This window comes from Nansenia antarctica (assembly GCF_963989245.1).
Source record: "Nansenia antarctica genome assembly, chromosome: 7".
NCBI classification, from domain to species: Eukaryota; Metazoa; Chordata; class Actinopteri; order Argentiniformes; family Microstomatidae; genus Nansenia; species Nansenia antarctica.
The window spans coordinates 34,885,696-34,913,221 of NC_137677.1; the positions used below are offsets into that span (position 1 = coordinate 34,885,696).

General features: G+C 45.0%; 1 protein-coding gene across 1 annotated transcript in view; it reads left to right on the plus strand.

The window, feature by feature from the left end:
• thsd7ba (thrombospondin, type I, domain containing 7Ba) overlaps positions 1 to 27,526 on the plus strand; it is a gene marked incomplete at both ends in the record, with an annotated part of 171,368 nt that overhangs the window by 100,593 nt on the left and 43,249 nt on the right. Inside the window, 5 exons of the mRNA XM_080536695.1 lie at positions 2,074 to 2,189; positions 3,677 to 3,809; positions 4,815 to 4,918; positions 14,671 to 14,862; positions 24,329 to 24,598. Coding sequence (XP_080392821.1) covers positions 2,074 to 2,189; positions 3,677 to 3,809; positions 4,815 to 4,918; positions 14,671 to 14,862; positions 24,329 to 24,598 — 815 coding nt within the window. The remainder of the gene's footprint in view (positions 1 to 2,073; positions 2,190 to 3,676; positions 3,810 to 4,814; positions 4,919 to 14,670; positions 14,863 to 24,328; positions 24,599 to 27,526) is intronic.

Consider the following 27,526-nt stretch of genomic DNA (forward strand, 5'->3'; position numbering starts at 1 on the left):
TGCTGGGTTGTTGTCAAGGTGACTGTTGCTATGCTGGGTTGTTGTCAGTGTGACTGTTGCTATGCTGGGTTGTTGTCAATGTGACTGTTGCTCTGCTGGGTTGTTGTCAGTGAGACTGTTGCTATGCTGGGTTGTTGTCAAGGTGACTGTTGCTATGCTGGGTTGTTGTCATTGTGACTGTTGCTATGCTGGGTTGTTGTCATTGTGACTGTTGCTATGCTGGGTTGTTGTCAAGGTGACTGTTGCTATGCTGGGTTGTTGTCAGTGTGACTGTTGCTCTGCTGGGTTGTTGTCAAGGTGACTGTTGCTATGCTGGGTTGTTGTCATTTTGACTGTTGCTCTCCTTGGTTGTTGTCAAGGTGACGGTTGCTATACTGGGTTGTCATTGTGACTGTTGCTATGCTGGATTGTTGTCAGTGTGACTGTTGCTATGCTGGGTTGTTGTCAGTGAGACTGTTGCTATGCTGGGTTGTTGTCAAGGTGACTGTTGCTATGCTGGGTTGTTGTCAGTGTGACTGTTGCTATGCTGTGTTGTTGTCATTGTGACTGTTGCTATGCTGGGTTGTTGTCAGTGTGACTGTTGCTATGCTGGGTTGTTGTCAATGTAACTGTTGCTATGCTGGGGTTTTTCCCCAGAATGCTACAGTACAGATTACACATCATTAGGTAACACCGGGTTGGACCCTGGCCTTTTGAAAAGGTGTACCTAATGAAGTGGCCGGTGAGTGTATATCAGATAGGTTGTGTCTACAAAGGGATTACCAGATCCAGCACAGCCAGGCTGCATCTCAGTAGTGTATGAATGCCTCTCCAGTATATGATAGGTGGCAGCTATTTTAGCGGAGGCCTGGTGGAGGATTTGCTTTCATCTGCGTTCCTGAGTTCTTTACCCATTAGTCTGACTGAAGGAGAGGAGAGGAGAGAGGGAGTCAGGCATGCACAGTGTTACAACAGGTATTGACTGCAAAAAGTACATCTAAGTAAGTAGCAATATATGCTTGTTTTTTGTCTGACTGCTCTAGTTTTAAGATATCTTTTAATTGTTTTAAGAAGATCTTTGCACGTGAAATGTTCCTGTTCTTTTGGCAGGTCATTTTTATTATTTTAAGTAATATTTCCCCCATTGTGTTGCTTTTTTTCTTTCTTTCTTTTCTTTCTTTCTTTTCTTTCTTTCTTTTCTTTCTTTCTTTCTTTTCTTTCTTCTTTTTGAGAGCTGACTTTTTGCAGTGAGAGTTTTCTCCTATCAGTCTGACTGAAAGAGGAGAGGAGGAGAGGTAGTCAGCCATGTACAGTGTTAGAACAGGTATTGACTGGAGGTAGGTGATGGGACATGACAGGTGTAGGGGTGCGGACCACTTTTATTGCTCCCGCTCCCTATATTTGTTTCCCTTTCCCTTTTTGGCCAGTTGACACAGTGAACAGCCCCACCAGGAGAGACATCGCCCCCTGTAGGCGGACGGGAGATCCAAAGGCTTTTGGTTGCACCTCCTAGCTGCACCTCCTCGACAACAGTTAGCTGGCTGATTAGTGTGTTCTCAGAGAAGAAGACTTACTGGTTGAGAATGGCCACTTTTAAGTGTGTGTGTGGGGGGGGGGGGAGTAGACGGGAGGATGGGCTCCCTGTAAAAAAAGCACTTTTTCCTTCTTCTAGCATTGTAACCGCCAATGGCCTCTGGTCCTAGCATAGATTATTATACATTTTCTTATGATGACAGATGGATAGATGATTGACTTACTTAGACAAATGTATTTGTTGTAAGTCGCTTTGGATAAAGGTGTCTGCTAAATGCCAAAAAATGTTAATGTAAATGTACATTCATTCAATCAGACTTGTCCACAAATGCATCCTAGACCGCCCTGCGCGACCGACCACTGTAAATCTTTGTATTTATCAGCAACTCCCAGAATGCTCCAGGAGAACATCCAAATCACTCATGTTTCCCAGTGTGACGTAGTCTGATGTCAAGGACGGGGCACTTGTTTCATTGCTCTGTCCTGTTCCAGTGTGAATCAGACCGCTTATCATTTATCCCCCTGGGAGAATAGAATTTAAGACCTCTCTGTGTTCCCTAGGTGTCCAGATTCTGCCCGTCCAGAAACCATACGACCCTGTTTACTCCCCTGCAAGAGAGACTGCATTGTGACTCCCTTCAGTGAATGGACAGCCTGTCCTTCGACTTGCCTTCCAGGTAGGGGACCAGGAAACAAATCACTCTGACGCTGTTTGTTTTTTCTTTTTATAGTAGCTGGGGATGACGATGGTATTGCTAAATATAGACCTTTTTTTAGATAAGATTTGTCTTACATAGGGCATTTAACAGGATGGTTCAGCCTATTTTCATGTTTAGGTGCAATGTCATGTCATTTCACCCTCAGTCGTCCTCGGAGGCTCGTAGTGAAAGCTTCTCTGGTTCTCCCCCTCTCCACTCTACTACCGCAGCTAAACGTTGTGTGAAGTTTCTCTCTGAGGGGATTTCGGCAGTGTAGTTTAAACGATGCTAACTTAAGGTCGTAATCCTGTCTATTGGAGAGGGCGCTGCTATCTGTTAGCAGGGTTCCCACGCTGGTCTTAAAAACCTGTAAAGTCTCAAATCCAGCAATGCGATTTATAAGGCCTAAAAAGGCCGAAAATGTCAGTTATTCGGTCTAAAAATGAGGTGCTAGGTCTTAAAATGTTTATCCTGCAAGGAAATCAGTCCGACCACATCTATTTACACGGAAAGTAATCAAGCTGGAACCAAAAGAATGCCAATTCGCTTCCTTTTGTGTCTGTATGGCAGTGAAATCCCTAATTTCATCACCTCAAGGATGACAAAAAGCTATCATATGGTGTCGCGAATAGGTCTAAAATTATATTCAAAGAGGTCTAAAAAAGGTCTAAAAAGTTCTTAAATTTGACTTGTTGAAACTTGTAGGAACCCTGTGTTAGCCTCTGAAGAACAGAGAACCGGAGAAGCCTTCACTACTGGCCTATGAGGCCAACTAGCCTGAGCCATCATCCCTTTAAAGCCGGGTTAGGTCATCCCTTTAAAGCCGGGTTAGGTCATCCCTTTAAAGCCGGGTTAGGTCATCCCTTTAAAGCCGGGTTAGGTCATCCCTTTAAGGCCGGGTTAGATCAGTGCCGTCTGTCAAATGACAGAAATTGAAGTTGCGGTACTAGAGAGTCTTCCTCTTGAGAAATGATTCCCCTCGGAAATCCAATGATTGCGTTTGTACGTAATTTACTCTGATAATTGTCTATTACACTAGGATGGCTCTTCAAGAGGAAAATCGACATCTAATGGGCTTGAACCATACGCTAAAGCAGAAATCAGAAGTATATAATTGTTCTAGAGAGAAGTGTGGTGTTCCATCTGTAAATATGCTTTACCCTGTTGAGTCTGGTGATGATGCGAACACGTTCTTAATTGCACTATTTTTAATGTTTAGTAATTAGCAGTGTGTAATGAGCCTTACTAGAGCCAGAGCCAAATTAAGTTGTTATATATCAGTCTGGGTGCCTACAAAAGAGACAGTAGGAAGTGGAGGACATTTGAATATCAATGTCGAGTGTCAGCTGATCTCGGCTTTGGGGAAATGTCTTTCCATCTCCCTTGCGCTCTGTTCTGCCTCTCCATCTGTGTTGGCTTGGCGGTGACTGCTAGGTCAATGTTGACGTGTTGTTTACGCTTTGCAGACAATTCAACGGCAGCCACGCAGTCCCGATATCGGACTATCATCCAGAGGTCGGCTAATGAGGGGCAAGAGTGCCCAGACACACTGTTTGAGGAGAGAGAGTGCGAAGCGCTTCCTGTGTGTCCTGTCTATAGGTAAACAACAATGTGAAAGGTATACTCTGGGATATGATGTCATAGTGAAAACGAGTTGGGGTGAAGATGTCTGAGACTTTTTTAAAAAAGAGATGGGATTGGGGTCGCTTAGTGGCGTAGCACTTGCGATGGAAGGTTTAGGGTCAGGGTTACCATAATCGCAAGGTTCCTGGTTAGATTCCGCCCCTCAACATATCTTGCATGTCATCCCTCCTTTCTCTCACCCATCCTTCCTGTCAATCTCTACTGTCTCTATCCCAATAAAAGCAGAAATGTCCTAAGAAAATATATTTTTTGAAAACGACAGAGGAAAACAGAAGTTTTGTTTTGTTGTGGGCGTAGATTTCAAGGATCCTTGGTTCACATCAAAGGCAGCTGGCGACTGGAGCCTAGTTTTAGTTTTCTGAGAAATTGAAAGAAAAAAGAAGAAAGAGAGAGAGAGAGAGAGAGAGAGAGAGAGAGAGAGAGAGAGAGAGGGAGAGAGAAAGAGAAAGAGAGAGACATTGAAAGATAGAAAGTGAAAGTGAAGGGTTGTGAAATGAGAGGGCGCTTCCATTCCCTCTTTTTCCACTACATACTTGATGAAAATTGGCCTCTTTTCACCGGCGTGATGTCATGTACCAGAGTCTATCTTTACGAATAGACTGTACCTACTAGTTCATATTCTCAACTCTGGGGTTGCACATCTTTGCTTGAGCCCAGCACTCATACACCTGACTCAACTAACCAAGGCCTTAATGATTAATGAATAGTTAACTCAGGTGCGTAAGTCCTTGTCTACAACATAAATCTGCAGCCTCAGTGTTTCCTGTTGTTGAGAACCACTGAGCCTGACCATTTATGAAGGCAGTATGGTAATGATATGTAGATTCGTGTTCTCAAATGTGAGACTTCAATGAATATGCAACTAAAGTCAATATTTTCATATTTCATAACAGCTAATAGAGATTCCCATTGACGTCAGAAGCTAATGTTGTCAGTCTCTGGCTCTGAACACACATACAGGTGGCAAACACACAAATGGCACCCGTGTACGTTGGTTCCAGACTCCGTCCGTCAAGGGATGACAGGACCTGTGGAGTCATGTGGCGACGGTCTGGAGATAAGAGGTGAGTGTTCTCTGGTCAATGGACCTATCGCTATGCCACGCCCCAAAATAGAAATTGTCTAATCATATCACAGCAAAAGTCACTACAGGCAGAAAACTCGGACAAACAACTCGCTAATATCTGATGCTGAAAAGCTTCTAGACTAAATATTCTTGTCATCTTAAAAAAAAACTATTCTAGCCTGTTACTTGCTGTGGTAAATCAGAAATCAGAAATTTGCTAACTCCCGCCATTGTAAGTCCTTGAATGTCATTCAGTCACGGTCGGTCAGTCAGTCACTGTCAGTGAAGCGTTGTTTGTTTGTCCGAGTTTTCAAAGGGGCCGTGGCTTAGCGATAGGTCCATTCAGTTCAATTAAATGTGGCTATTCTTTGTTTCTGTGCACGGTGATAGAAAATGCATGTCGACGCTAGAGATTTGCTACAGCTTGATTTACGTTTCAACAACATAATAGCATACTTTGTTTCTTTGTGTCTTTGGTTCTTTATTGGAGATGTAATAGCCAGCCATCTCAGAATAGCACTAGTGATGGCAACATAAAGAAACTGGACAAACTGTCAACACTAGATCACATCTGGCCAGTGGAAGCTGTCTGTTGATGAATAGGGGGCAGAAAATCATCACATCACTGCAGTTTCTCCTTTGATGAATACACCCCGTGAGACAGCTCTTAGCAGAGGGCTGGAATGATGTTTAACTCCTTAGGCCAAACAAAGTTGATGAATGGTTTAACACATTTTCAGGACAGTGAGGTGAGCGGAAAAAAATAAATAAATATATAAAAAACGATATCAAACAATATCAAGTGTGTGAATATCCGTCTGAGACGGATAAACATGGGAAGTATGACAAATATTATGCTACATTTAAATATCATTATTAAATGCATGAAATGTAATCAATTTGGGGGCCATAGTTTAAATCCTAGCTTATCAGAATTCAGGCCTAGGCCTATGCAGTATGCATATGAAAATGACAGACGGTAAGCTTTAATGAAAATGCTGCTCTTTAAACATCGGCCTTGTTTGACCTGAAACCTTTAACACTAGAACAGACGTGCCTTTTTACCTGGTAAAACAGCCACCTCACAGTAGGCTTTCAAATGCTGAGTCACTGACTAATCTTGAACTCAGCTGCTTAACAGCCGTGCCTTTTTTACCTACTAAAGAGCCTCTTTACAATGCTACGCTGCTATTTACACACAACGACCACTAGTTGTCCGCTTGTAAATTAGCCTGCTCCCTACACAGAAAAACTGCAAAATAGCTTTATACTAGCTTATCCTGATGTGATTTTGGAAATGTAAGGATACTGGGTGGGAGAACGCACATATCTAGGAAAAGTCATGAAAGGAGGGTCCTGAAATTAGATTGAGTGCCAAAATATTTAAAAAATGTTTACCCAAATGACCCCTCATGGCTGATTAAGTGTTAAAGCAAATTCAATTGTAGCCTAATGATGAAATAACTTGATGAAAAGCACTTTTCTGAAATACTATATATATATCTGCTGTAAACTAGTTGGGCCGGCCAGATCAGACCATAATAATACCTTTTTTTTCTTTTCTTTTAATGTGAAGCGGGGCATCCATTAAACCAGTTTGTCTGGCCAGACACACACGCGCGCACTCGTACACATTTTGCACTCAGGCATTCAAACAACACACAATGCCAATTCATTATTCACACAGTATATAAACCTAGACATCGTTAAAGCCGTTTAAAAAGTATTTAACTCACAACAGGGTGTTCTACTGATATAGATTTATTGCGCTTGTTAAAGTGAATTACTATTATAATTATTATATATTATAATTATTAGCGTTCATTATGACTGAAGACCCCACTGGCCTCAAGTTCAATACTCCAATCCTCCTACTAATCATATCTAACCTAAACTACAGTATCTCATGTTTTCAACAGCCTTTTTAACATGTTAAAAGTTAAATGGACTGCACTTATATAGCGCCTTATTCCAAAGCACTTTACAATGGCCTCTCATTCACCCGTTAAGAAGTGATGCTGCTAGCCCATGGAACATTGAAGAAGTAATGCAGCCCAGGGAACATTGAAGAAGTGATGCTAGCCCTGGGAACATTGAAGAAGTGATGCAGCCCAGGGAACATTGAAGAAGTCATGCTAGCCCAGGGAACATTGAAGAAGTCATGCTAGCCCAGGGAACATTGAAGAAGTGATGCTAGCCCAGGGAACATTGAAGAAGTGATGCAGCCCAGGGAACATTGAAGAAGTAATGCAGCCCAGGGAACATTGAAGAAGTGATGCTAGCCCAGGGAACATTGAAGAAGTGATGCTAGCCCAGGGAACATTGAAGAAGTCATGCTAGCCCAGGGAACATTGAAGAAGTAATGCTAGCCCAGGGAACATTGAAGAAGTAATGCTAGCCCAGGGAACATTGAAGAAGTCATGCTAGCCCAGGGAACATTGAAGAAGTCATGCTAGCCCAGGGAACATTGAAGAAGTAATGCTAGCCCAGGGAACATTGAAGAAGTCATGCTAGCCCAGGGAACATTGAAGAAGTAATGCAGCCCAGGGAACATTGAAGAAGTCATGCTAGCCCAGGGAACATTGAAGAAGTGATGCTAGCCCAGGGAACATTGAAGAAGTCATGCTAGCCCAGGGAACATTGAAGAAGTAATGCTAGCCCAGGGAACATTGAAGAAGTAATGCAGCCCAGGGAACATTGAAGAAGTCATGCTAGCCCAGGGAACATTGAAGAAGTAATGCAGCCCAGGGAACATTGAAGAAGTGATGCTAGCCCAGGGAACATTGAAGAAGTGATGCTAGCCCAGGGAACATTGAAGAAGTGATGCTAGCCCAGGGAACATTGAAGAAGTGATGCTGCTAGCCCAGGGAACATTGAAGAAGTGATGCTAGCCCAGGGAACATTGAAGAAGTGATGCTAGCCCAGGGAACATTGAAGAAGTGATGCTAGCCCAGGGAACATTGAAGAAGTGATGCTAGCCCAGGGAACATTGAAGAAGTGATGCTAGATGCTAGCCCAGGGAACATTTGATGTAACCTTGAGTCAGCCTGCTCCTCCTCCTAATCATTAAAAAGCAAGAGTAGGCCTACTAATTGGATAATGTTTGGGACTTGATCTAAGAGAAGCAGAATGTGGTTAAATAAATAAATACATCTAAGATCCAAGTTTGGAACATCTGATTTTACTCCCTTGTGGCCCCAAAACTGCAGTGTGACTTTTTTTTTTTAGTTGTTCAGACGTTTATGCCTATTCTGATGAACTTACTGTACAACTGAGGGCTTAGATCTCCTTTGGGGTTGATGATATAACTCTCTCTCTCTCTTTATATAGCCGACTGTAATTACTTATGGCTTTTTCACACAATTAACCTATTGGACTCTTGGGGTATTTCTAGAGTAACAATTAATTTAGACGGCACAGTTTTAGAATACCTATTCCTTCATTGACCTTTACTGGTTATTATTTGAATATGATTTGAATATCATTCTGTAAAATGTGTGACATTTAAAAAAAGAAGAAAAAAAAGAAGATGTAGGTCAGAATGTATGATACATGTTAGAAATGCACTCATTAAAAAATAATGAGAATATGAAAATATTGTTTTATACCGGGAGATATGCTCATCCTGACTTTATCTTCACCGTCATGTTGTTAAAGGGATAAATACACTTCTAAAAAATGCCCCCCAAAATTAAAGAAAACTCCAAATGCTTTATAACTTTACCTTAGACCTGTAGTTCACAATATGGTCTGGTCATAATGCATTGTTTCAATAGGTCTGTACACATACAGTACTTGTATGACTCTGTAACCCTCTCCTAATGTACTATTTCAATTAATTAACATATAACAGGATTCTGAGTCTTAGTTGTTGATGGTGAACTGACTAACTCTCTTCTTGTTTACAAACAAATCAGATAAGTGTATGTAATTGTAACTGTGTGTCCCCATAAACCAAGTAAGCATATAAACCCATATACGAACAAAATACAACGGAAATATCAAAAATATGCAATGTTAGGGTGAAGACAATATCCTGACACTCCAAACCAAATGGAATATGAATGGAATTTGCCGGAAAACCTTCCACGAAGCCAAAGTACTCTCACGCCTGCGTCCGCTGCATGTGGTGCTTTACTACTCTGCTACAGCTACGATATATCCCACGACCTACTGAGGCAGAACTTACATAAGAGAAATGCGTCCACACTGCTTTGATTTGATGATGTTTTGCTGAAGTTTGACACTCAGGTACAACAGCAGTTAGGAGCAGTCTGACAGCAACCTTCTGCGGCATGCAGAGATGCAAATGAGGCAGAGAGAGCTTTTGCTGCGCCGCACAGGCGTGCCACATCAGCATACTGCTGAATAAATAGTAGGGTGGGATACCAGTCTGTAAATTGTGTTCAATGAACCAGGAATAGTGGCACCTCTGCAGAAAGCAATGGGGACCAGGGACAATTTCTCAGACAATGACATTGTAGGATGTTGTATGAAAGTTAGTGGAAGATACCATTTTAGATGACGAATAAATGACTGATACTGTTTGGCCTTTCTAACATGGTAAATGGTAAATGGACTGACTTATATAGCGCCTTTATCCAAAGCGCTTTACAACGGCCTCTCATTCACCCATTCACACACACATTCACACACCAATGGCGACAAGCTACCATGCTACCCCGCTCACTGGGAGCAATTTGGGGTGTATGCACTCCCTGCAACGTAAGTTGCTTTGGATAAGCTATTGGATAAGCTAAGTAGCATGCATTATATACTATACTATACTCTAAGATGAGCCTTATTCTATAACACTCAATCAGCCATGAGGGGGCATTTGACCCCTTTGAGTAAAAAAGAAAGTTATATCTTTGCACTCGATCAAATTTCAGGACCCTCCTTTCATGACTGTTCCTATATATGTGCGTTCTCCCACCCAGTATCCTTACATTTTCAAAAGGATAAGCTAGCATAAAGCTATTTTGCCGTTTTTCTGTATAGGGAGCAAGCTAATTTACAAGCGGCCAACTAGTGGTCGTTGTGCGCAAATAGCAGCGTAGCATTGTAAAGAGGCTCTTTAGTAGGTAAAAAAAGGCACGGCTGTTAAGCAGCTGAGTTGAAGATCAGTCAGCGACTAATGAAAGCCTACTGCTACGTGCTACCCTGAGGCAAGCAGTTTATGGCCATTCTAGTAGCCATTTGTTGTCGTTCCTTGCCGTTGTTTGGTTGCATATAATAGATTATATTAATATATTACATATCCAGATATTATCATATAACATGTTGTTTGGTTGTGAAAAATAACAGTGTCCAATGTAATAAACAGTACCTGAATCCAGGCACTTGTAAAACAGTGAACCTGAATGTTACACAGACATTGTTAAGAACATGCAGATCCCCACAGAGGTGTTGTGCAAGTCAAACACATTTGAAAAAAGACCTCGGGCTACTTTCTATGCAGGATGTACAGTAAGGGTGAAATGATGCGAGAATGCAAATGTGAGGCATGGAGGGGAAATAAGGGATGTGTTGCTCTTTATATGGACCTCACATCTCATACCCTGTCAGGTAGCTAGCTGGGTGTGGTTGTGCAGTCTTAGATATACCGGCTGCATCTCTGAACAGGGTGTCAGGGGGAATAATCACGGGGCCCGCTGTTCAAATAAGCAATACGAAGAGTAGTCAGAATATCTGAACTAGATCAATAAAGGAGGGAAAAAAGAGAGGACTGTTGTGAGGTTTTGACGATGGTAGACACAGTCGAATGTAAACAAAAGCGTCTGCACATAATTAGGCAGTTTGAGTTTCGTTCTACTGACATTGCAACAGAAGGGAAAATACGACAGAAGAATAAAGGATAATAAAGTGATACGGTGACTGCAGGAGTTTATGCCACCTGTCCTGCAACAATGTAATGAGGAGTGAGGAGACCAGCGAGAGTTTGACGAGCTTCATTAACAGGTGGCATTTATGTACGATGTCCTTTTAAACAGTCAGAAAACATTGTCACCTTTCAAGGATATCGTTATTATTAAAGATGATCCCGTCACCGGCTGAGATGAGAATAGAAAACAATTTGGAGGGGAGATATAATGGGAGGCTGTGCGAGGTTGAGGGAAAGGGAGGATGAGATAATTGTGCTAAAAATGAGAGCTCACCATTCCAAATTAGAATGTCACTACTGTCAACTCTCACCGACGCTCGCCCGGGCGGTGCTAATAACAGAGTGGGAGAGAGAGAGGGAGAGAGACAGGGGGAGAGAGAGAGAAGAGAGGGAGAGGTGGGGAGGGGGGAGAAGAGAGGGTGAGATGGGGGGAGGGAGGGAGAGTGAGAGACAGAGAGAGAGAGAGGGGGAGAGAATAGAGGAAGAGATGGGGGGGAGGGAGAGAGTGAGAGAGAGATAGAGAGGAGGGGAGAGAGAGGAAGAGAGAGAGAGACAGGGGGAGAGAGAGGGCGAGGGAGAGAGACGTGGAGAGAGAGAGAGAGGAGAGGGAGAGTTGGGGGAGAGAGAGAGAAGAGAGACAAGAGAGGGAGAGATGAGGGGGAGAGAGAGGGAGAGAAGAGATGGGGAGAGAGGAGAGGGAGAGATCAGGGGGAGAGAGAGGGAGAGAAGAGATGGGGAGAGAAGAGAGGGAGAGAGAGAGAGAGAATGAATACAATGATACAGTGCAGTACAGCGGGTAGGTGTTTACCAAGGTTAGGGTTCATATCAAATATGAAACACAACAAAACACACAACGTAAATAAAATCATATGGGGAGGCGACACAATGACCTCGGCACGGAGAAGAACGAACAGAAGGGAGATGCATTTTTTCCTTGACATAAATGAAACTGCTGTTCAACAGAACACACACCCCATAGCGTATACACTAAACCAGAGTGGCTCATGTCTACGGCTGTTGGTGAAAGCTCTATCAAGCCAAGTGAAAGGCATTGAAGAGCACCAGGGCTCTAGTGAATCACCCACTGAGCTGTATTGACACCGGCATCACCTTTAAGAGCCTTCCACTCTCACCCCCCCCCCCCCCCACTCCCCCCACCCCCGCTGGGCCGCCCACATGGTCTCAGAAGACAAGTGTAAAATCTATGAGTTTGTGTCAGAGGGCGAAATTTAAAAGTCAAATAAGAATCAATAGGATGTATTAAAGGGATGTTTGTAGATGAATCAATAGGATGTATTAAAGGGATGTTTGTAGAATCAATAGGATGTATTAAAGGGATGTTTGTAGATGAATCAATAGGATGTATTAAAGGGATGTTTGTAGAATCAATAGGATGTATTAAAGGGATGTTTGTAGATGAATCAATAGGATGTATTAAAGGGATGTTTGTAGATGAATCAATAGGATGTATTAAAGGGATGTTTGTAGATGAATCAATAGGATGTATTAAAGGGATGTTTGTAGATGAATCAATAGGATGTATTAAAGGGATGTTTGTAGATGAATCAATAGGATGTATTAAAGGGATGTGTGTAGATGAATCAATAGGATGTATTAAAGGGATGTTTGTAGATGAATCAATAAGATGTATTAAAGGGATGTTTGTAGATGAATGATGCCTCCAAGCCACAGGAGGGTCACACTCCGTGTTAGCAGCTCGCTGCGTTCCCTGAAGGAAACCTCAGACCGAGTCAGATTTGATTTCAATCTTTTGAAAATGGCAGCTAAATAAACACTAGGCAGTATTAGAGGATGTGTCCCTCTCTGAATGACATTTCCCTTCCTTCCCCTCCCCTGCCCTAATTACCATGAACAGTGGAAATGTCACATTCAACGTCAACAATCTAGGAAAAGATTCATTTCTTGGTTGGGTTGAGTGATGGACTTCACTCACTGTTACTTCCAATCTTCCTGATTCTCTTCACTCTCTCCGTCTGCAAAATAAATATTCAAGCGTAATTCGAATAGTCGAATATTTCTAATTAGTAATAAGACTGTGTAGGATATAGTCTGTAAGGCAGAACATAGCTCAAATGCTTTTTTTATGTGGTGTGAAAGCCAGACAATATCATTTATCATTTAAGTGGTTCCAGCTTACCTCTTTTTATCCTGCCCTCTGTTGGTCTTTGTCGTCTGGGCTTCATAGTCTGGTTGGTTATCTTCCTACTTTGACAAGGAGAGAGCTCTTGAATCACTACCATTCTCCAAGGAAAAAATACTACTATTAGTCCTAATCTCTCATAGGGGGATGTTCACAATTCAAATTCAGTCAGACCAAACTTTTTTTCCGGTGAGGTCGTAATCAAACTAAGCTCTGTCTAGTTATAAATCTGATTTTTAATTGCCGTTTTATATTTGTCATTGTCATTGTCACATTTTTTTTTTTTCTTCTTTCCGGGCGGGATTATTATTCGCTTTGTGTGTGGAGAGCATCTGTGCGGTGGTAAATCTTCACAATGAACGTTTAGTCTTGCGTAGCACAATGCAACTACTGTAGAAGTTATGAGTTCCTGCTGGTTTCATTCTTCTCTCTCCTCTAATGGTTTTGCTGTCTAATTACGTTGACAGACATGCTATGCTATTTGTATCAGGCTTAAACAGCTCCTTCTTTATAGTGTATACAACCATGTGGCTTTGCAGCTTGACGAACTCAACAATCCTGAGAGAAAATGTTTACGTTACAAAGTGCTTCTGCTCGCCGTGGAGAACAGGTTGAGGTCGAAACATAGGTTCAAACCTCTACGATGAAAACTCACAATGTTGTTGTTGCTGCCATATAAATAATAACTCTATATTTAAAATGGTAATGTAGTTTTCTACCCACTGTACCAACTGTCTCTGAGTGCCAGTGAGAGGGTGGTGAATATGTTGAAGATCAGAGCTGGCATGGAAATGGTGCATTAAATCTGTAACGCCACTCTCCCCCACCTCCCTGTCCCCCCCCCACCTCCCTGTCCCCCTCCCACCTTCTTGTCCCCCCCCCTACCTCCCTGCCCCCCCCCTACCTCCCTGTCCCCCCTCCCTACCTCCCTGTCCCCCCTCCCTACCTCCCTGTCCCCCCTCCCCACCTCCCTGTCCCCCCTCCCTACCTCCCTGTCCCCCCTCCCTACCTCCCTGTCCCCCCTCCCTACCTCCCTGTCCCCCCTCCCCACCTCCCTGTCCCCCCTCCCCACCTCCCTGTCCCCCCTCCCTACCTCCCTGTCCCCCCTCCCTACCTCCCTATCCCCCCCACCTCCCTGTCCCCCCTCCCCACCTCCCTGTCCCCCCTCCCCACCTCCCTGTCCCCCCTCCCTACCTCCCTATCCCCCCCACCTCCCTGTCCCCCCTCCCCACCTCCCTGTCCCCCCTCCCCACCTCCCTGTCCCCCCTCCCCACCTTCTTGTCCCCCCCCTACCTCCCTGTCCCCCCCCTACCTCCTTATCCCCCCCACCTCCCTGTCCCCCCTCCCCACCTCCCTGTCCCCCCTACCTCCCTGTCCCCCCTCCCCATCTCCCTGTCCCCCCTCCCCACCTCCCTGTCCCCCCTCCCTACCTCCCTGTCCCCCCTCCCCACCTCCCTGTCCCCCCTCCCCACCTCCCTGTCCCCCCTCCCCACCTCCCTGTCCCCCCTCCCCACCTCCCTGTCCCCCCTCCCCACCTCCCTGTCCCCCCTTCCTACCTCCCTGTCCCCCCCACCTCCCTGTCCCCCCTCCCTACCTCCCTGTCCCCCCCCTACCTCCCTGTCCCCCCCACCTCCCTGTCCCCCCTCCCCACCTCCCTGTCCCCCCCACCTCCCTGTCCCCCATCCCCCCCCCACCACCACCCTAGGAGTCAGCTGTGTGGGGGCGGAGGAGGAGGCGGCGGCCATGACAGAGTGCCTGCGCTGGGCCGGCTCCGTGCCAGCCAGGACCAGGGACTGCCGGGTCGCCTGCAGGGACGACTGCACCTTCTCCGCCTGGTCCCGCTTCTCTGAGTGCTCCGGCTGCGGGACCTCCAGAGGCCGAAGGCGCTCACTCACAGGTGAGGTGGTCATCTAAAATACACTCACTCACAGGTGAGGTGCTAATCTAAAATACTCTCACTCACAGGTGAGGTGCTAATCTAAAATACTCTCACTCACAGGTGAGGTGCTAATCTAAAATACTCTCACTCACAGGTGAGGTGCTAATCTAAAATACACTCACTCACAGGTGAGGTGGTCATCTAAAATACTCTCACTCACAGGTGAGGTGGTAATCTAAAATACCCTCACTCACAGGTGAGGTGCTAATCTAAAATACACTCACTCACAGGTGAGGTGGTCATCTAAAATACTCTCACTCACAGGTGAGGTGCTAATCTAAGACACTCACAGGTGAGGTGCTAATCTAAGACACTCACAGGTGAGGTGGTAATCTAAGACACTCACAGGTGAGGTGCTTATCTAAGACACTCACAGGTGAGGTGCTAATCTAAAATACTCTCCCTCACAGGTGAGGTGTTAATCTAAGGTCATGTTCTCACATGAAAATCCGAATCATGACCTAGAGCAAGTGGATGAGATTGCAACATTGTTTCATAAATTATTTCTCTCATGTCATCGAAGCAATCAAAGCACGCAATCGAAGCAACAGACGTGGTAGTTGATTGGTCAGAAAAAAATTGAATTGCCCGTTCGTCCCGCTCTTATCCAGATTAACACGCGTGCGCTGTTGTTTTCCTATGGACTGCCTCGAGCAGCGTTCTCACCAAAAGCAAAGCGAAGCAAAGTGATGGATGCGTCGTTTCTAATCAGAGCGAAACCACCCTTTTCTAGCGGAGCATCCGTTGGTTCTTTGCTCCGGTAGTGACTTCGAATGCGCGTTCTCACAGCTCCAAACGACGCAGAGCAAAGCGAATTTTATCCTAAACTCTGTTTCAAGTGAAGCAAATGTTCTAGTGAGAACACACCCTTAGATACTCTCACACTCACAGGTAAAGGTAACAATATAAATACATAGATTGTCTAAGACTTTTCACCTTGTATCCGTACATCGATGTAAAAAAAGCAATTCTGATTCTGATTCTGATATCCACACTATTACAGGTAAAGCCTGGTACACGCATGAAGATAATCTGTCCGATTTTGGCCCGAATTTCCCCCCTTCCAACAAAGGACAGCAAACGCCCGATTATCGTATGGCTCTAAATATTATCCTACAAGATTATCCTGTGGTGTGAGGTGTGTTAAGAGTCCATTTCTCCCGACAATCTGCTCGGAAAATGGTCGGGGCCGACGATCATAAATATTAAAGGTGTTCAATATTTACGATCAAGTCCTCTAGTGTGTGGGCGAAATCGACAACTCCAGAGTCCGATTGTGATGTGGAATGTAATATAGCCAATCAAGAAGCGAGCTGACTGACGCGTCTTCTTCTTTTCGTTCTTCTGCACTTTATTCGCCTCGTACAGGTCAGTCAGGGTACTACCACCCTGATCACGTGAGATTTCTGGCTTGGGGGACGAGACTCTAGACTGTCGTCGGACAGATCTTCATGTATGTGGTGTGCTGTATTGGGAATATCGGAGCACACCACACACAATACGATCAAAACTGTTAAATCCATGATTTTTAATCTTCATGTGTGGGGTCTCTCTCAGATAAAACATCTGTTAAGATTTAGAAAATCTTTATGTGTGTACCAGGCTTTAGACACTCTCACACTATCACAGGTAAAGCAATCTAAGATACTCTCACACTCACAGGTAAAGCAATCTAAGATACTCTCACACTCACAGGTAAAGCAATCTAAGATACTCTCACACTCACAGGTAAAGCACTCTAAGATATTCTCACACACTCACGCGTGTGCGTTTCATTTCGGCACCCATGTTAACAGGTCAGACTCTTAACCTGTTAGGCACATGGAGGCACATGCGCTGCTGAGGTAGAGGTATGCGGTGTGGCCCAGGTGTAAGATGCTCTCACTGTCACAGGTAAAGGACGCTCTAATACACTCTCATGGTCCCAGGTAAAGCACCCTCACTCACTATCGAATGTACAGTAAGTAGTAAGTAACATTTATTTATATAGCACAAATTTACAATGACAAACAGCCGCCGAAAGTGCTCAACAGATAAAAAGAGAAAGAGAAAACAAGATAAAAGAGATAAAATACAGATTAAAAAAAAAAAAGATAAAAGAGATAAAATACAGATAAAAAAAAAAACAGATAAAATACACTAAAAACAAGGTGCAATACAAATAAAAGTGCAAAGAGTGCAGTGTCGGGAAGGCAGGCTCACCTCAGATCAAAGGCCAGGGAGAAGAGTGTTTTGACTAGTTTTTTAAAAGCCTCAATGCTCTGGGCGGATCTGATGTGGAGGGGGAGACTATTCCAGAGCCTAGGGGCTGCTTTGGAAAAGGCTCTTGTTTTTAATTTAGTCCTGGGGACCTCCAGAAGCAGTTGGTCAGCTGACCTAAGGGCTCTGGATGGAGTGTGGTGGCGCAATAGGTCAGCCAAGTACGGGGGTGCCAGCCCGTTCAGTGCTTTAAAAACAATTAAAAGTGACAGTCACTTAGGTAAAGTGTACTCATATCCACAGGTGGAGCAGTCTCACTTTCACACAGGTCACGAGCTTCACCCACATCTCACTGCCAAAGCTACAGCACCCTCAGCCAACGTCCCCACAGGTTACAGCTTCAAGCCGTATTGTCCAAATACCTACATTAGCGCCATGCTAATGTTAGCCATATAGTTCATACCTTTGTCTAAACCAAGTCTAGTGTTGTAAGAGCTATGGAGGTAGCACGGTGCTTACTCATACTTAAACTGCTCTCCCTTCTCTCTCCCCATTAGCTTGTGTAGTGTCAGGTCTAATTTAGGCTCCTCACGTTGGATGTAATCCCTTTATTTCAATGTAGATGACAAACCCTTTTGGCTGAGTTACATGGTGGGGGCCCCTGCACCAGCCCCGCTATCATTTGTCTTCATGAATATTTGATCTGTTGCCTTTGGGCTGTGGTAAATATCCCCCTGTCGTCATCTGTAATGCTCTTAATCTGGGCTGTTAAACTCTGCTGCGCACTGCTGGACGCCTTTATGAAGAATATGCACTTTCCATATGACATAATGGCTACTGCGAGGGCTTTTATCAGAGGCTCTCTGAGCAGTGGTGTTGTGAGTGTTATGTTTCCAGGTCGCCTCGGTCCATCCTAGTGAGATGAGTGGGCAGAGGGGGGAGGGGGGAGGAGGAGAGGGAGGGGGGAGGGGGGTGGAAGAGCTGTACCAGTGATCTGTTGATATGAGATGTTTCATTTAACCTTTATTTATCCAGGGGGAAAACACACTGTGACATCCAGGGTGTCTCTCTTTTTTGCAAGTGGCCGCGCCGTCCGTCCACCTATAAATACAATTCCCAAAACAACAAATTGAATATAGAATAAGTACAAAAAATATCCACAATAATAAATCAAAACAAGAGCGTGTGCCTCTGCGAGCTGGTCCGTAACCGATGACTTTGAACACTGACTGTGTGGGATCAACTGTTCCAACCTCGGTCTACCCTGAATCATCCAAGTCTGAGGAGGAACACAGTAGCTAAAAGCGTTTTTTTTCCCACCATTCTGTAGACCCCCGTGGGACATGAAAAAGTAGCAAGCTCTGAGAGTGTGTCTGGGCTGCCGCGAAAGCAATGATGTGAGGTAAAGAAACGGGTCTTAAAATAGCTGCTTCTGGCTCCCAGCCCCGCAGACTGATACAAAAGACCAAACCGGACGATTTTGGGAGAGTACCTGTTTTTTCCACCTCAACGTTTACTGTGTGATGCAGCCAATTAGGACACACGTTGTTACAAGAGGCAGTCTGGGAGTTTGGAGAGAGAGAGAGAGAGAGAGAGAGAGAGAGAGAACTAATGCTCCTGCAGTGCGTTGTTTTCCACAGTCATTTCCATATTCAAAGATTACCTGCTGTGAACAATTTTGGGAACAGATTAGAAAGCTGTGTTGAGAGTGTGACTAGGACTGGCTGATTGCAGATGAGTTTGTTTCCCCTCCCACGCGTGATCTTCTTCTGCTCTTTGATTTTCCCAGTGTAGATTACATTACATATATACTGTCTAGTGTAGGAAAGCACAACCTCGTTCTCTGTCAGACTAGATTTGTAATGAACTACCACGACTAGGTGTGTGTTAATACCTGTCCGCGGTATGACATGTTAAATCCATTTCCACCCCTCTTATTCATCCCCCTCCTAATCACAAACCACGAGGGTGGGAATGAACACAGCAGCGCGTTTGAGATCAGGAAAAAATCGCAAGCTAAGGAAAAACAAGCTAAGCTCTACGGCTTAATTGTGTTTGGCTATCCAGCAGGTGCACGGTCTGAGAGCTATCATCAATAACGTCTGAGTCACGGGGAAGTGAGGGGAGGGTTGCTAGACGGGTGTGTTTCCGCCCGGTGTCAGCGTGGAACAGATTGCAGTCGGAGCTGACAGGGACTTCACACCGGCTAGGACTGTTTGCAATCAGGCCTCTCTCCGTAGCGGAGAAACAGATGGCCGCTCATGGCGGCTCAGTGGGAAGGTAGACACCCACCCGCCATGCCAGAGCCGGTTTGTTTTGGAGGAGAATATCAGCCCTTGGATACACATCGGGGCGGACTGCAGAGGAATTCACATTCACACAGACCATAGCTTTATCTCTCTCTCTCTCTTTCTCGTTTTCTTTCTTTCTTTTTTTTTAACCATCTGGTCGGAAACAAAGGGCCTCTTTTCTGTGTGGCCTTCGCTGAGGGAGAAGCTACACTGTGGGGTCTAGAAAACAAACGCGTACGCCTTCTCTGCCCGAGTTAGTAGTAGAAGGATCAGTTCGGCTGGCTAGCTTTAGCTTAAGCGTCGTCTCCCTGTCGCCGACTGACTAACCCAGGACGTCAGTTCCTCTGCAGACACTTGGTTAACTAAGCCTCTCAGTAGGACTTGGCTGCCTTTTTGTCTTATTAAGTGTGCTTGCAGTATGCTATGTTATTGTCCATATAACTCCTCTGGGTGAGCTAGAGAAACGCGGTCATCGCCAGGGGGTGCAGGGGGGTTAGCTAGTTAGCTAGAGCTAGTTACACACACCTGAATCCCACAACTCAGCCCCTGGGTGAGCTAGAGAAACGCGGTCTTCGCCGGGGGGTGCAGGGGAGTGGCCCGGGGGCCCAGAGGCCCTACTGGCTGTGAGGGGCAAGCACACTTCACAATTTCCACAGGAATTGTCCCTGTCTAGTTACACACTACAGGCTTTAGTTTCAGCCCTGACACACAGGCGATGCTGTCGTCAAAAGGAAGCATCCAAGGTAGTTGTGAAAAGACCAGGGGCGGCGCTAGGGGGTGGCTACTGGGGCTCAAGCCCCGGATGTTTTCTGAAAAGCCCCGAATGTTTTACTTTAAAAAAAAAAAAAAAAAAAAATCTTGAGTAACGTGCAGTACCGGAGTCCAACAGAGAGGCAGCAGCTGCGCGACATTAGCCTGCGTACTGCGTAGCCTGCCCTGCCCTGAAGAAGAAGTGATCTCAATCAGTGCCTGACTTGCAAAATTGTAAGGATGGATATCCCAAAGTTGTTTTCAACAAAACAAGCGCCAAGAACTGTTGCAGCAGCAGTATCAGCAGCAAGAATGACATCACCAGCAGTGATGACATAGATGATGTTTCAGGTTTGTGAATCTTATTAGAAAGGTGACTGACTCACTGACACTACTTTTCCGGTTTGCTGATGCTAGCTGGCTATCATAACATAACGTTATGTTATAATGAAAATGAAACATAGCAAGGTACTGTTACGGTACATGGTAAGAAATCAAACAAAGGATAATACTTATACAAATAAAGTGAATAACAGGCTGATAGTCTTTGATATCTGCACTCTGGTTGACTGAGTAACATGTGAAAAAGAATGATGTAACGTTAATGTTACAGCTAGTAAACATGGAGTAACCACATTAAGTATGCCCTTATGGTAGTATGTATGTATACAGAACATGACTCAAATCTATCCTAAGATGTAACGCTAACTAACTAAGTTTGTTTAATGTCCCAGGGGAGATTTGATTTCACAGTACTATACACAGGCCAACAATACATGTAATATATCGTCATATAACACAGGACAAGACTCTAAATACAATATAAGTGGTGAGCACAGAGTCTGCCCTGATATACATACTGTAACATAACTAGCCTCAGCCCATCAATTATGTAATTCTATACAAATATAAATGATGGTGACTGACTGACAGGGGGAGCTATGTGTTTTGACCTCCCTCTGTGCCCAGAACCACCACAATCAGTTATTAGTTAATTAAAGGGTGTGAATGTATATGTGTTCTCCAGTGCCTTTTGTCCGCTTTAAGGTGGTGGTAAGTTGAAGGTTGAAGGCAAAATTTTCCGGCGCGCTCCGCGCGCACATTACATTCTCCCTCTGGGCTAAGCCCCGGATCTCCTACGATCCTAAATCCGCCCCTGGAAAAGACACAAACAGACGTCTTCACAGTGATGAAATACAGGATTTAGTTAGTTTGAAAGCCAACGGACACTGATAATTTACATTACAATAGTTTGATAGTTTACACTGATAGTTTACATTAAGGATGCAACCTCAGCAAATTATGTTCAAGTCAAGACTAAAAACCCATCTTTTTAATATTGCCTTTAAATGACTAAATAATTCAGTTAAGATTATATAATGATTAAAGCACTTTGAGCTGCAACGTTTGCAGGAAAAGCGCTTTACAAATAAAGTTATTATTATTATTATTATTAATTAACAGCCGTCACTGTGTGTTGTCCAAAGTGCCATGGTGCATTGGAGTACAGTATGAAGTGTTGGAGAATGGAGTTACCAGGTCAGAAAATGTAGCTTTCTCCATCCCCCATCAATGTCAGTTGCAGACAGCGTTCCTTTCGATGAACCGATTTTTTTTGTTTCCTCTTTAGAATAGGTTACTTCGTCTGGGAACTTAATAATACTAATCAAATCTAATGGACAAGACTAATTATAACTGCCATAAAGTGAGGTCTGGTGAGAAGCGCTAATAGCCACTCAAATGGAGGTCTTTATAGTGTGAGATATATTCATCTTTCCCCTCATTAGAGCAGTGAGATTGCGCTGCTATATGGAGCGTATACTAGCTACAGGGATGGGTGGCTGACTGCTGTCAAGAGGAAGGAGGAGACATATAGGTGAAATAAAAGGCTTTCTACGCCTTGTCTGTCAAAGAACAGGTCAATCTCAGTGTGTCTGTGAGAGAGAGAGAGAGAGAGAGAGAGAGAGAGAGAGAGAGAGAGCGAGAGAGAGAGAGAGAGACAAAGAGAGAGAGAGAGGCTTTCTACACCTTGTCTGTCAGAGAACAGGTCAATTTCAGTGTCATCCATACATTATTTTAAGAGAGAGAGAGAAAGAGGGAGAGAGAGGGGGGGAGAGAGAGAGAGAGGCTTGTCTGTCAGAGAACAGGTCAACTTCAGTGTCATCCATACGTTATTTTGAGAGAGAGACAGAGAGGGAGAGAGAGAGAGATAGAGACAGACACAGAGAGATAGAGAGAGAGATGGAGATGAATGACGATAGTAAGTATAAAAATGATGGGGTGAGAAAGGACTTATGAATGTACTCAACCTAACTATGTCTACCATGGGAAATATAAAACACACTCAAGTCCATATTGATCTAAACATGCTATTTGGCTGCACACGCTGTGTGTTATTTTAGCCTGGAAAACAGTATCCAGATTTGAATGTAAATAGGACTCCCACAGTGCCCTGGTAATAGCCAATGTCATATAACAAAGATATTGAATGCATTTTCATTTTTTCTAATCAATCAATACAAGTACAGCTTTCAGTACAGTGGTTCCACTAATTGACAGTAGCAAAGAGTGTGTGTGTGTGTGTGTGTGTGTGTGTGTGTGTGTGTGTGTGTGCGTGCGTGTGTGGTATGCTTCTATGTGTGGTCTTCAGGGGGTGGTTGGGTCAATATATATATATGTGTGTGTGTGTGTGTGTGTGTGTGTGTGTGTGTGTGTGTGTGTGTGTGTTATTTATTTAGCAATCTTATGGCCTGGGGAAAAAAGCTGTTGTTCAGTCTGTTAGTGCGTGTTCTTAGGCTCCTTATCTCCTGCCCGAGGGTAGTAGGGAGAACAGACTGGTGTGTGTGTCTGTGTCTGTGTCTGTGTCTGTGTCTGTGTGTGTCTGTGTCTGTGTCTGTGTCTGTGTCTGTGTGTGTGTGTCTGTGTCTGTGTCTGTGTCTGTGTGTGTGTCTGTGTGTGTGTGTGTCTGTGTCTGTGTCTGTGTCTGTGTCTGTGTGTGTGTCTGTGTGTGTGTCTGTGTGTGTGTGTGTCTGTGTGTGTGTCTGTGTCTGTGTCTGTGTCTGTGTGTGTGTCTGTGTCTGTGTCTGTGTGTCTGTGTCTGTGTGTGTGTCTGTGTCTGTATCTGTGTCTGTGTCAGTCGGTGTGTATGTGCATGTGTGTCGGTGTCTGTGTCGGTCGGTCGGTTTGTGTGTGCATGTGTGTGTCGGTGTGGGTGTGGGTGTGTGTGTGTGTGCTGAGGGTCAGCGGTGACGAGGTTGTGACGATTGTCCATTTTCAGAAAAGTCAAGTCGATCCAGTCGCACACAGATAACGTAGAGTTTAAATAGCGTACACACAGATAGCGTAGAGTTTAAATAGCGTACACACAGATAGTGTAGAGTTTAAATAGCATACACACAGATAACGTAGAGTTTAAATAGCGTACACACAGACAGCGTAGAGTTTAAATAACATAGCTGGTTAACATCACAAAGATAACGTAGAGTTTGAATAGCGTACACACAGATAGTGTAGAGTTTAAATAGCATACACACAGATAGCGTAGAGTTTAAATAGCATACACACAGATAGCGTAGAGTTTAAATAGCGTACACACAGATAGCGTAGAGTTTAAATAGCGTACACACAGATAGCGTAGAGTTTAAATAGCGTACACACAGATAGCGTAGAGTTTAAATAGCGTACACAGATAGCGTAGAGTTTAAATAGCGTAGCTGGTTATCAGGTACAGTACGGGACGGCCACATGTGTCAGCAAAGCCAGAGGTCGCAACTTTGTGGGTCAGTCGGAGCAAGTGGAGTTGTCGAGGGACTAGTGTTTGGAACAACCTTGGCGCCAGTCTCACCTGTTCACCTGTCACCTGATCACCTGTCACCTGTGATGTCACCTATTCACCTGTGATGTCACCTGTCACCTGTGATGTCACCTGTCACATGTTCACCTGTCACCTGTCACCTGTGATGTCACCTGTTCATATGGTCACCTGTCACCTGTGATGTCACCTGTCACATGTTCACTTGTCACCTGTCACCTGTGATGTCACCTGTTCATATGTTCACCTGTCACCTGTCACCTGTGATGTCACCTGTTCATATGTTCACCTGTCACCTGTTCATATGTTCATCTGTTCATATGTTCACCTGTCACCTGTTCATATGTTCACCTGTCACCTGTCCCCTCCTCAGGCCGCAGCAAGAAGAAGGAGCGGTGTCTGAGGGCGGAGCTCCACCCGCTGGAGGAGAAGGAGGCGTGTCCCTGTGACGACTTCCTGTCCCAGCCCTTCGGGAACTGGTCGTCCTGCCTCCTCCCCGAGCCGCCCGCCCCCGGGGCCCTGCAGGGCTGGAGGGGGGCCCACAGGGACCTGAGGGAGTGTGGCCAGGGCCTGCGGTACCAACCCATCGCCTGCGTGGACCCGGCGGGCCACCTGGTCAGCCCCGCCCTCTGCAGCGACTCAGGTAGAAGATAAAACATGAAACATGAAACATAATAATAATAATAATAATAATAATAATAATAATACAAATTAAGATGATATAATGATTAAAGCACTTTGAGCTGTAACGTTTGCAGGAAAAGCGCTATACAAATAAAGTTATTATTATTATTATTATAGGGGCCTGATTAAGGGTGTGCTGGGGACACATGGGAAGGGGAGGGGGGAGGGTTAACTGGTGAAGGCAAGCTTGGGTTTTGAGGGCCTGTTTAAATGTTGGGAGGGTGTTGGCCTGTCTGATGTGGTTGGGGAGGTCCAGAGGGACGGGGCTGCGGCTGAAAAGGCCCCATCACCCCAGGTCATTATACACAGACATACACATACATACATTATACAAGTACAGTACGTTGCGCATGCCAGACTTACACGTCTAAGGCTGCGTTTACACAGCAGCTCCTAATGCCTAATTCCTATATCCCCCCCCAAAATGTGAATGCCTGCTTACATCTACTTTTTAAAATGACCCATATCCGATACCTGTGCTGACATTTGCTTACACTTGTGTAACACTTGAAACAACCTGCATGTGGACATGAGGGTTTGGTCACCGAAACACTCAAGTAAACAGACAGCATTGCGGCACTTGCAATGGACGCAAATGAGACAGAAATTATAATCCCTTTTATATTATAATATAAAGCCATTGCAAGTATGTTTAGATATATAGAATGTTGCACATTTAGGACGGGGAAGAGAGAGGACTTCGCTTCTTAGCAGCTGTTGAGACTAACGTTCAAACGTCATCAAAATGCCAAGAGCGTCCGTCGCATTTCTAATGACGTGCAAATCGGAAATTAAAAGTTATATATCTCAACTGTCCAGTTAGATCACAGTCGAAATGCCAGATATCTGATTCGTATCAGATTTATTTCCAGATATGATTGAGGCCGGCCTGAATCGGATCTGAGAATATCAGATTCAATGTGATTTTTTACTGGTTACACGTTCACGTTACATATCCCATCTGTGCCACATGTGAGCAAAAATATCGGAATTGTGTCACTTCTACCTGGCGGTGTAAATGCGGTCTGAGAGACCAGCAGCAGGCTTTGTGTGTCTAACAGCTCGCTAAGTAGGACAGAGCATTTTGGGTATGCTTTTGATGCACGGAATGAAGCTATTAACAGTCTGCAGAACCATAACCCTGTAACATAAGAATGTCAGTGAATGTCATACACTCCCCTGTATCCCAGTACATACAGAACAATAATATATGCCATTAGGCTGACGCTTTTAGCCACACTTACATATCTTAGAGTCGGCAGGAGGCATTGTGGGTCTAATAGCTCTCTAACTGCCCTACCTCCTCATAACCAGGTGGATGGAAAATGTCACTCACTCCCCCTGTATCTCCAGTACATACCGTACAATAACATTATGTATCCCCAGTACATACTGTACAATAACATTATGTATCCCCAGTACATACCGTACAATAACATTATGTATCCCCAGTACATACCGTACAATAACATTATGTATCCCCAGTACATACCGTACAATAACATTATGTATCCCCAGTACATACTGTACAATAACATTATGTATCCCCAGTACATACTGTACAATAACATTATGTATCCCCAGTACATACCGTACAATAACATTATGTATCTCCAGTACATACCGTACAATAACATTATGTATCCCCAGTACATACCGTACAATAACATTATGTATCCCCAGTACATACTGTACAATAACATTATGTATCCCCAGTACATACTGTACAATAACATTATGTATCCCCAGTACATACCGTACAATAACATTATGTATCCCCAGTACATACAGTACAATAACATTATGTATCCCCAGTACATACCGTACAATAACATTATGTATCCCCAGTACATACCGTACAATAACATTATGTATCCCCAGTACAGTACATACCGTACAATAACATTATGTATCCCCAGTACAGTACATACCGTACAATAACATTATGCCACTCGCTTTTTTTTTATCCGAAGCGACTTACATTGCAGCGAGTGCCCTACTTGTTTCACCTTGTACGGTCCCCGGCAGTAATACGTGTTGAACTCGAGCGCGGCTGATGAGAGTCTCTAACAGCGAGTGGGTGTGCCGTGCGGTTTCTTTCGAGGCTCAGAGGCTGAGAAAGAGAACTGATCATCACAGTCACCTCAAAGTTCTCGGGGTCACCGAGGGTAGCCTCATCATCTCGCCACGACCGACAGCGAAAAGTTTTTTTTCCTAGCGACAGTCGCTAGGTAGCGAGGTAGCTAGCAGACTTCAGGGACGGACGACTCGGATCACGACTCAGGTAACTGCGGCGGCTGGGGGGGGGGGGGGGGGGGGAAGACGCTGGAAGACTCCCGGGGGGTTTTCGGGTCGTGTGTCTGGATCAGCTAGTCATTACGGAGCCCTCTGACCCCCTCCCCTCCCCGCCCCCCCCCCCCTCCCGGTGTCACCACAAATGAGCCCTGCATTCTCCACACACGTCCAGGGCCAGGTCACCTGACATTATTAGTGTGATATATTGTCCCTGATCTCCTGCAGCACGGGGCTCCCACTCTGACCCCCCCTCCTCCTCTCCCCCTTCCTTCACACACTGTGACCCCCCCCCCCCCCTCCTCTCCCCTCCCTCAACTGTGACCCCCACCTCCCTCACACACTCTGACCCCCCCCTCCCTCCCTCCCCCCTCCCTCAACTGTGACCCCCCCCCCACCTCCCTCACACACTCTGATCCTCCCCTCCCGCCTTCCTCACACTGTGACCCCCCTCCCTCCCTCCCTCCCCCCCCCTCCCTCAGACACTGAGCCCCCCTCCCCTCCTCCCTCCCCCCTCCCTCAGACACTGTGACCCCCTCCGTTCCTCAGACACTCTGACCCCCCCCCCCTCCTTCACACTTTGACCCCCACTCCC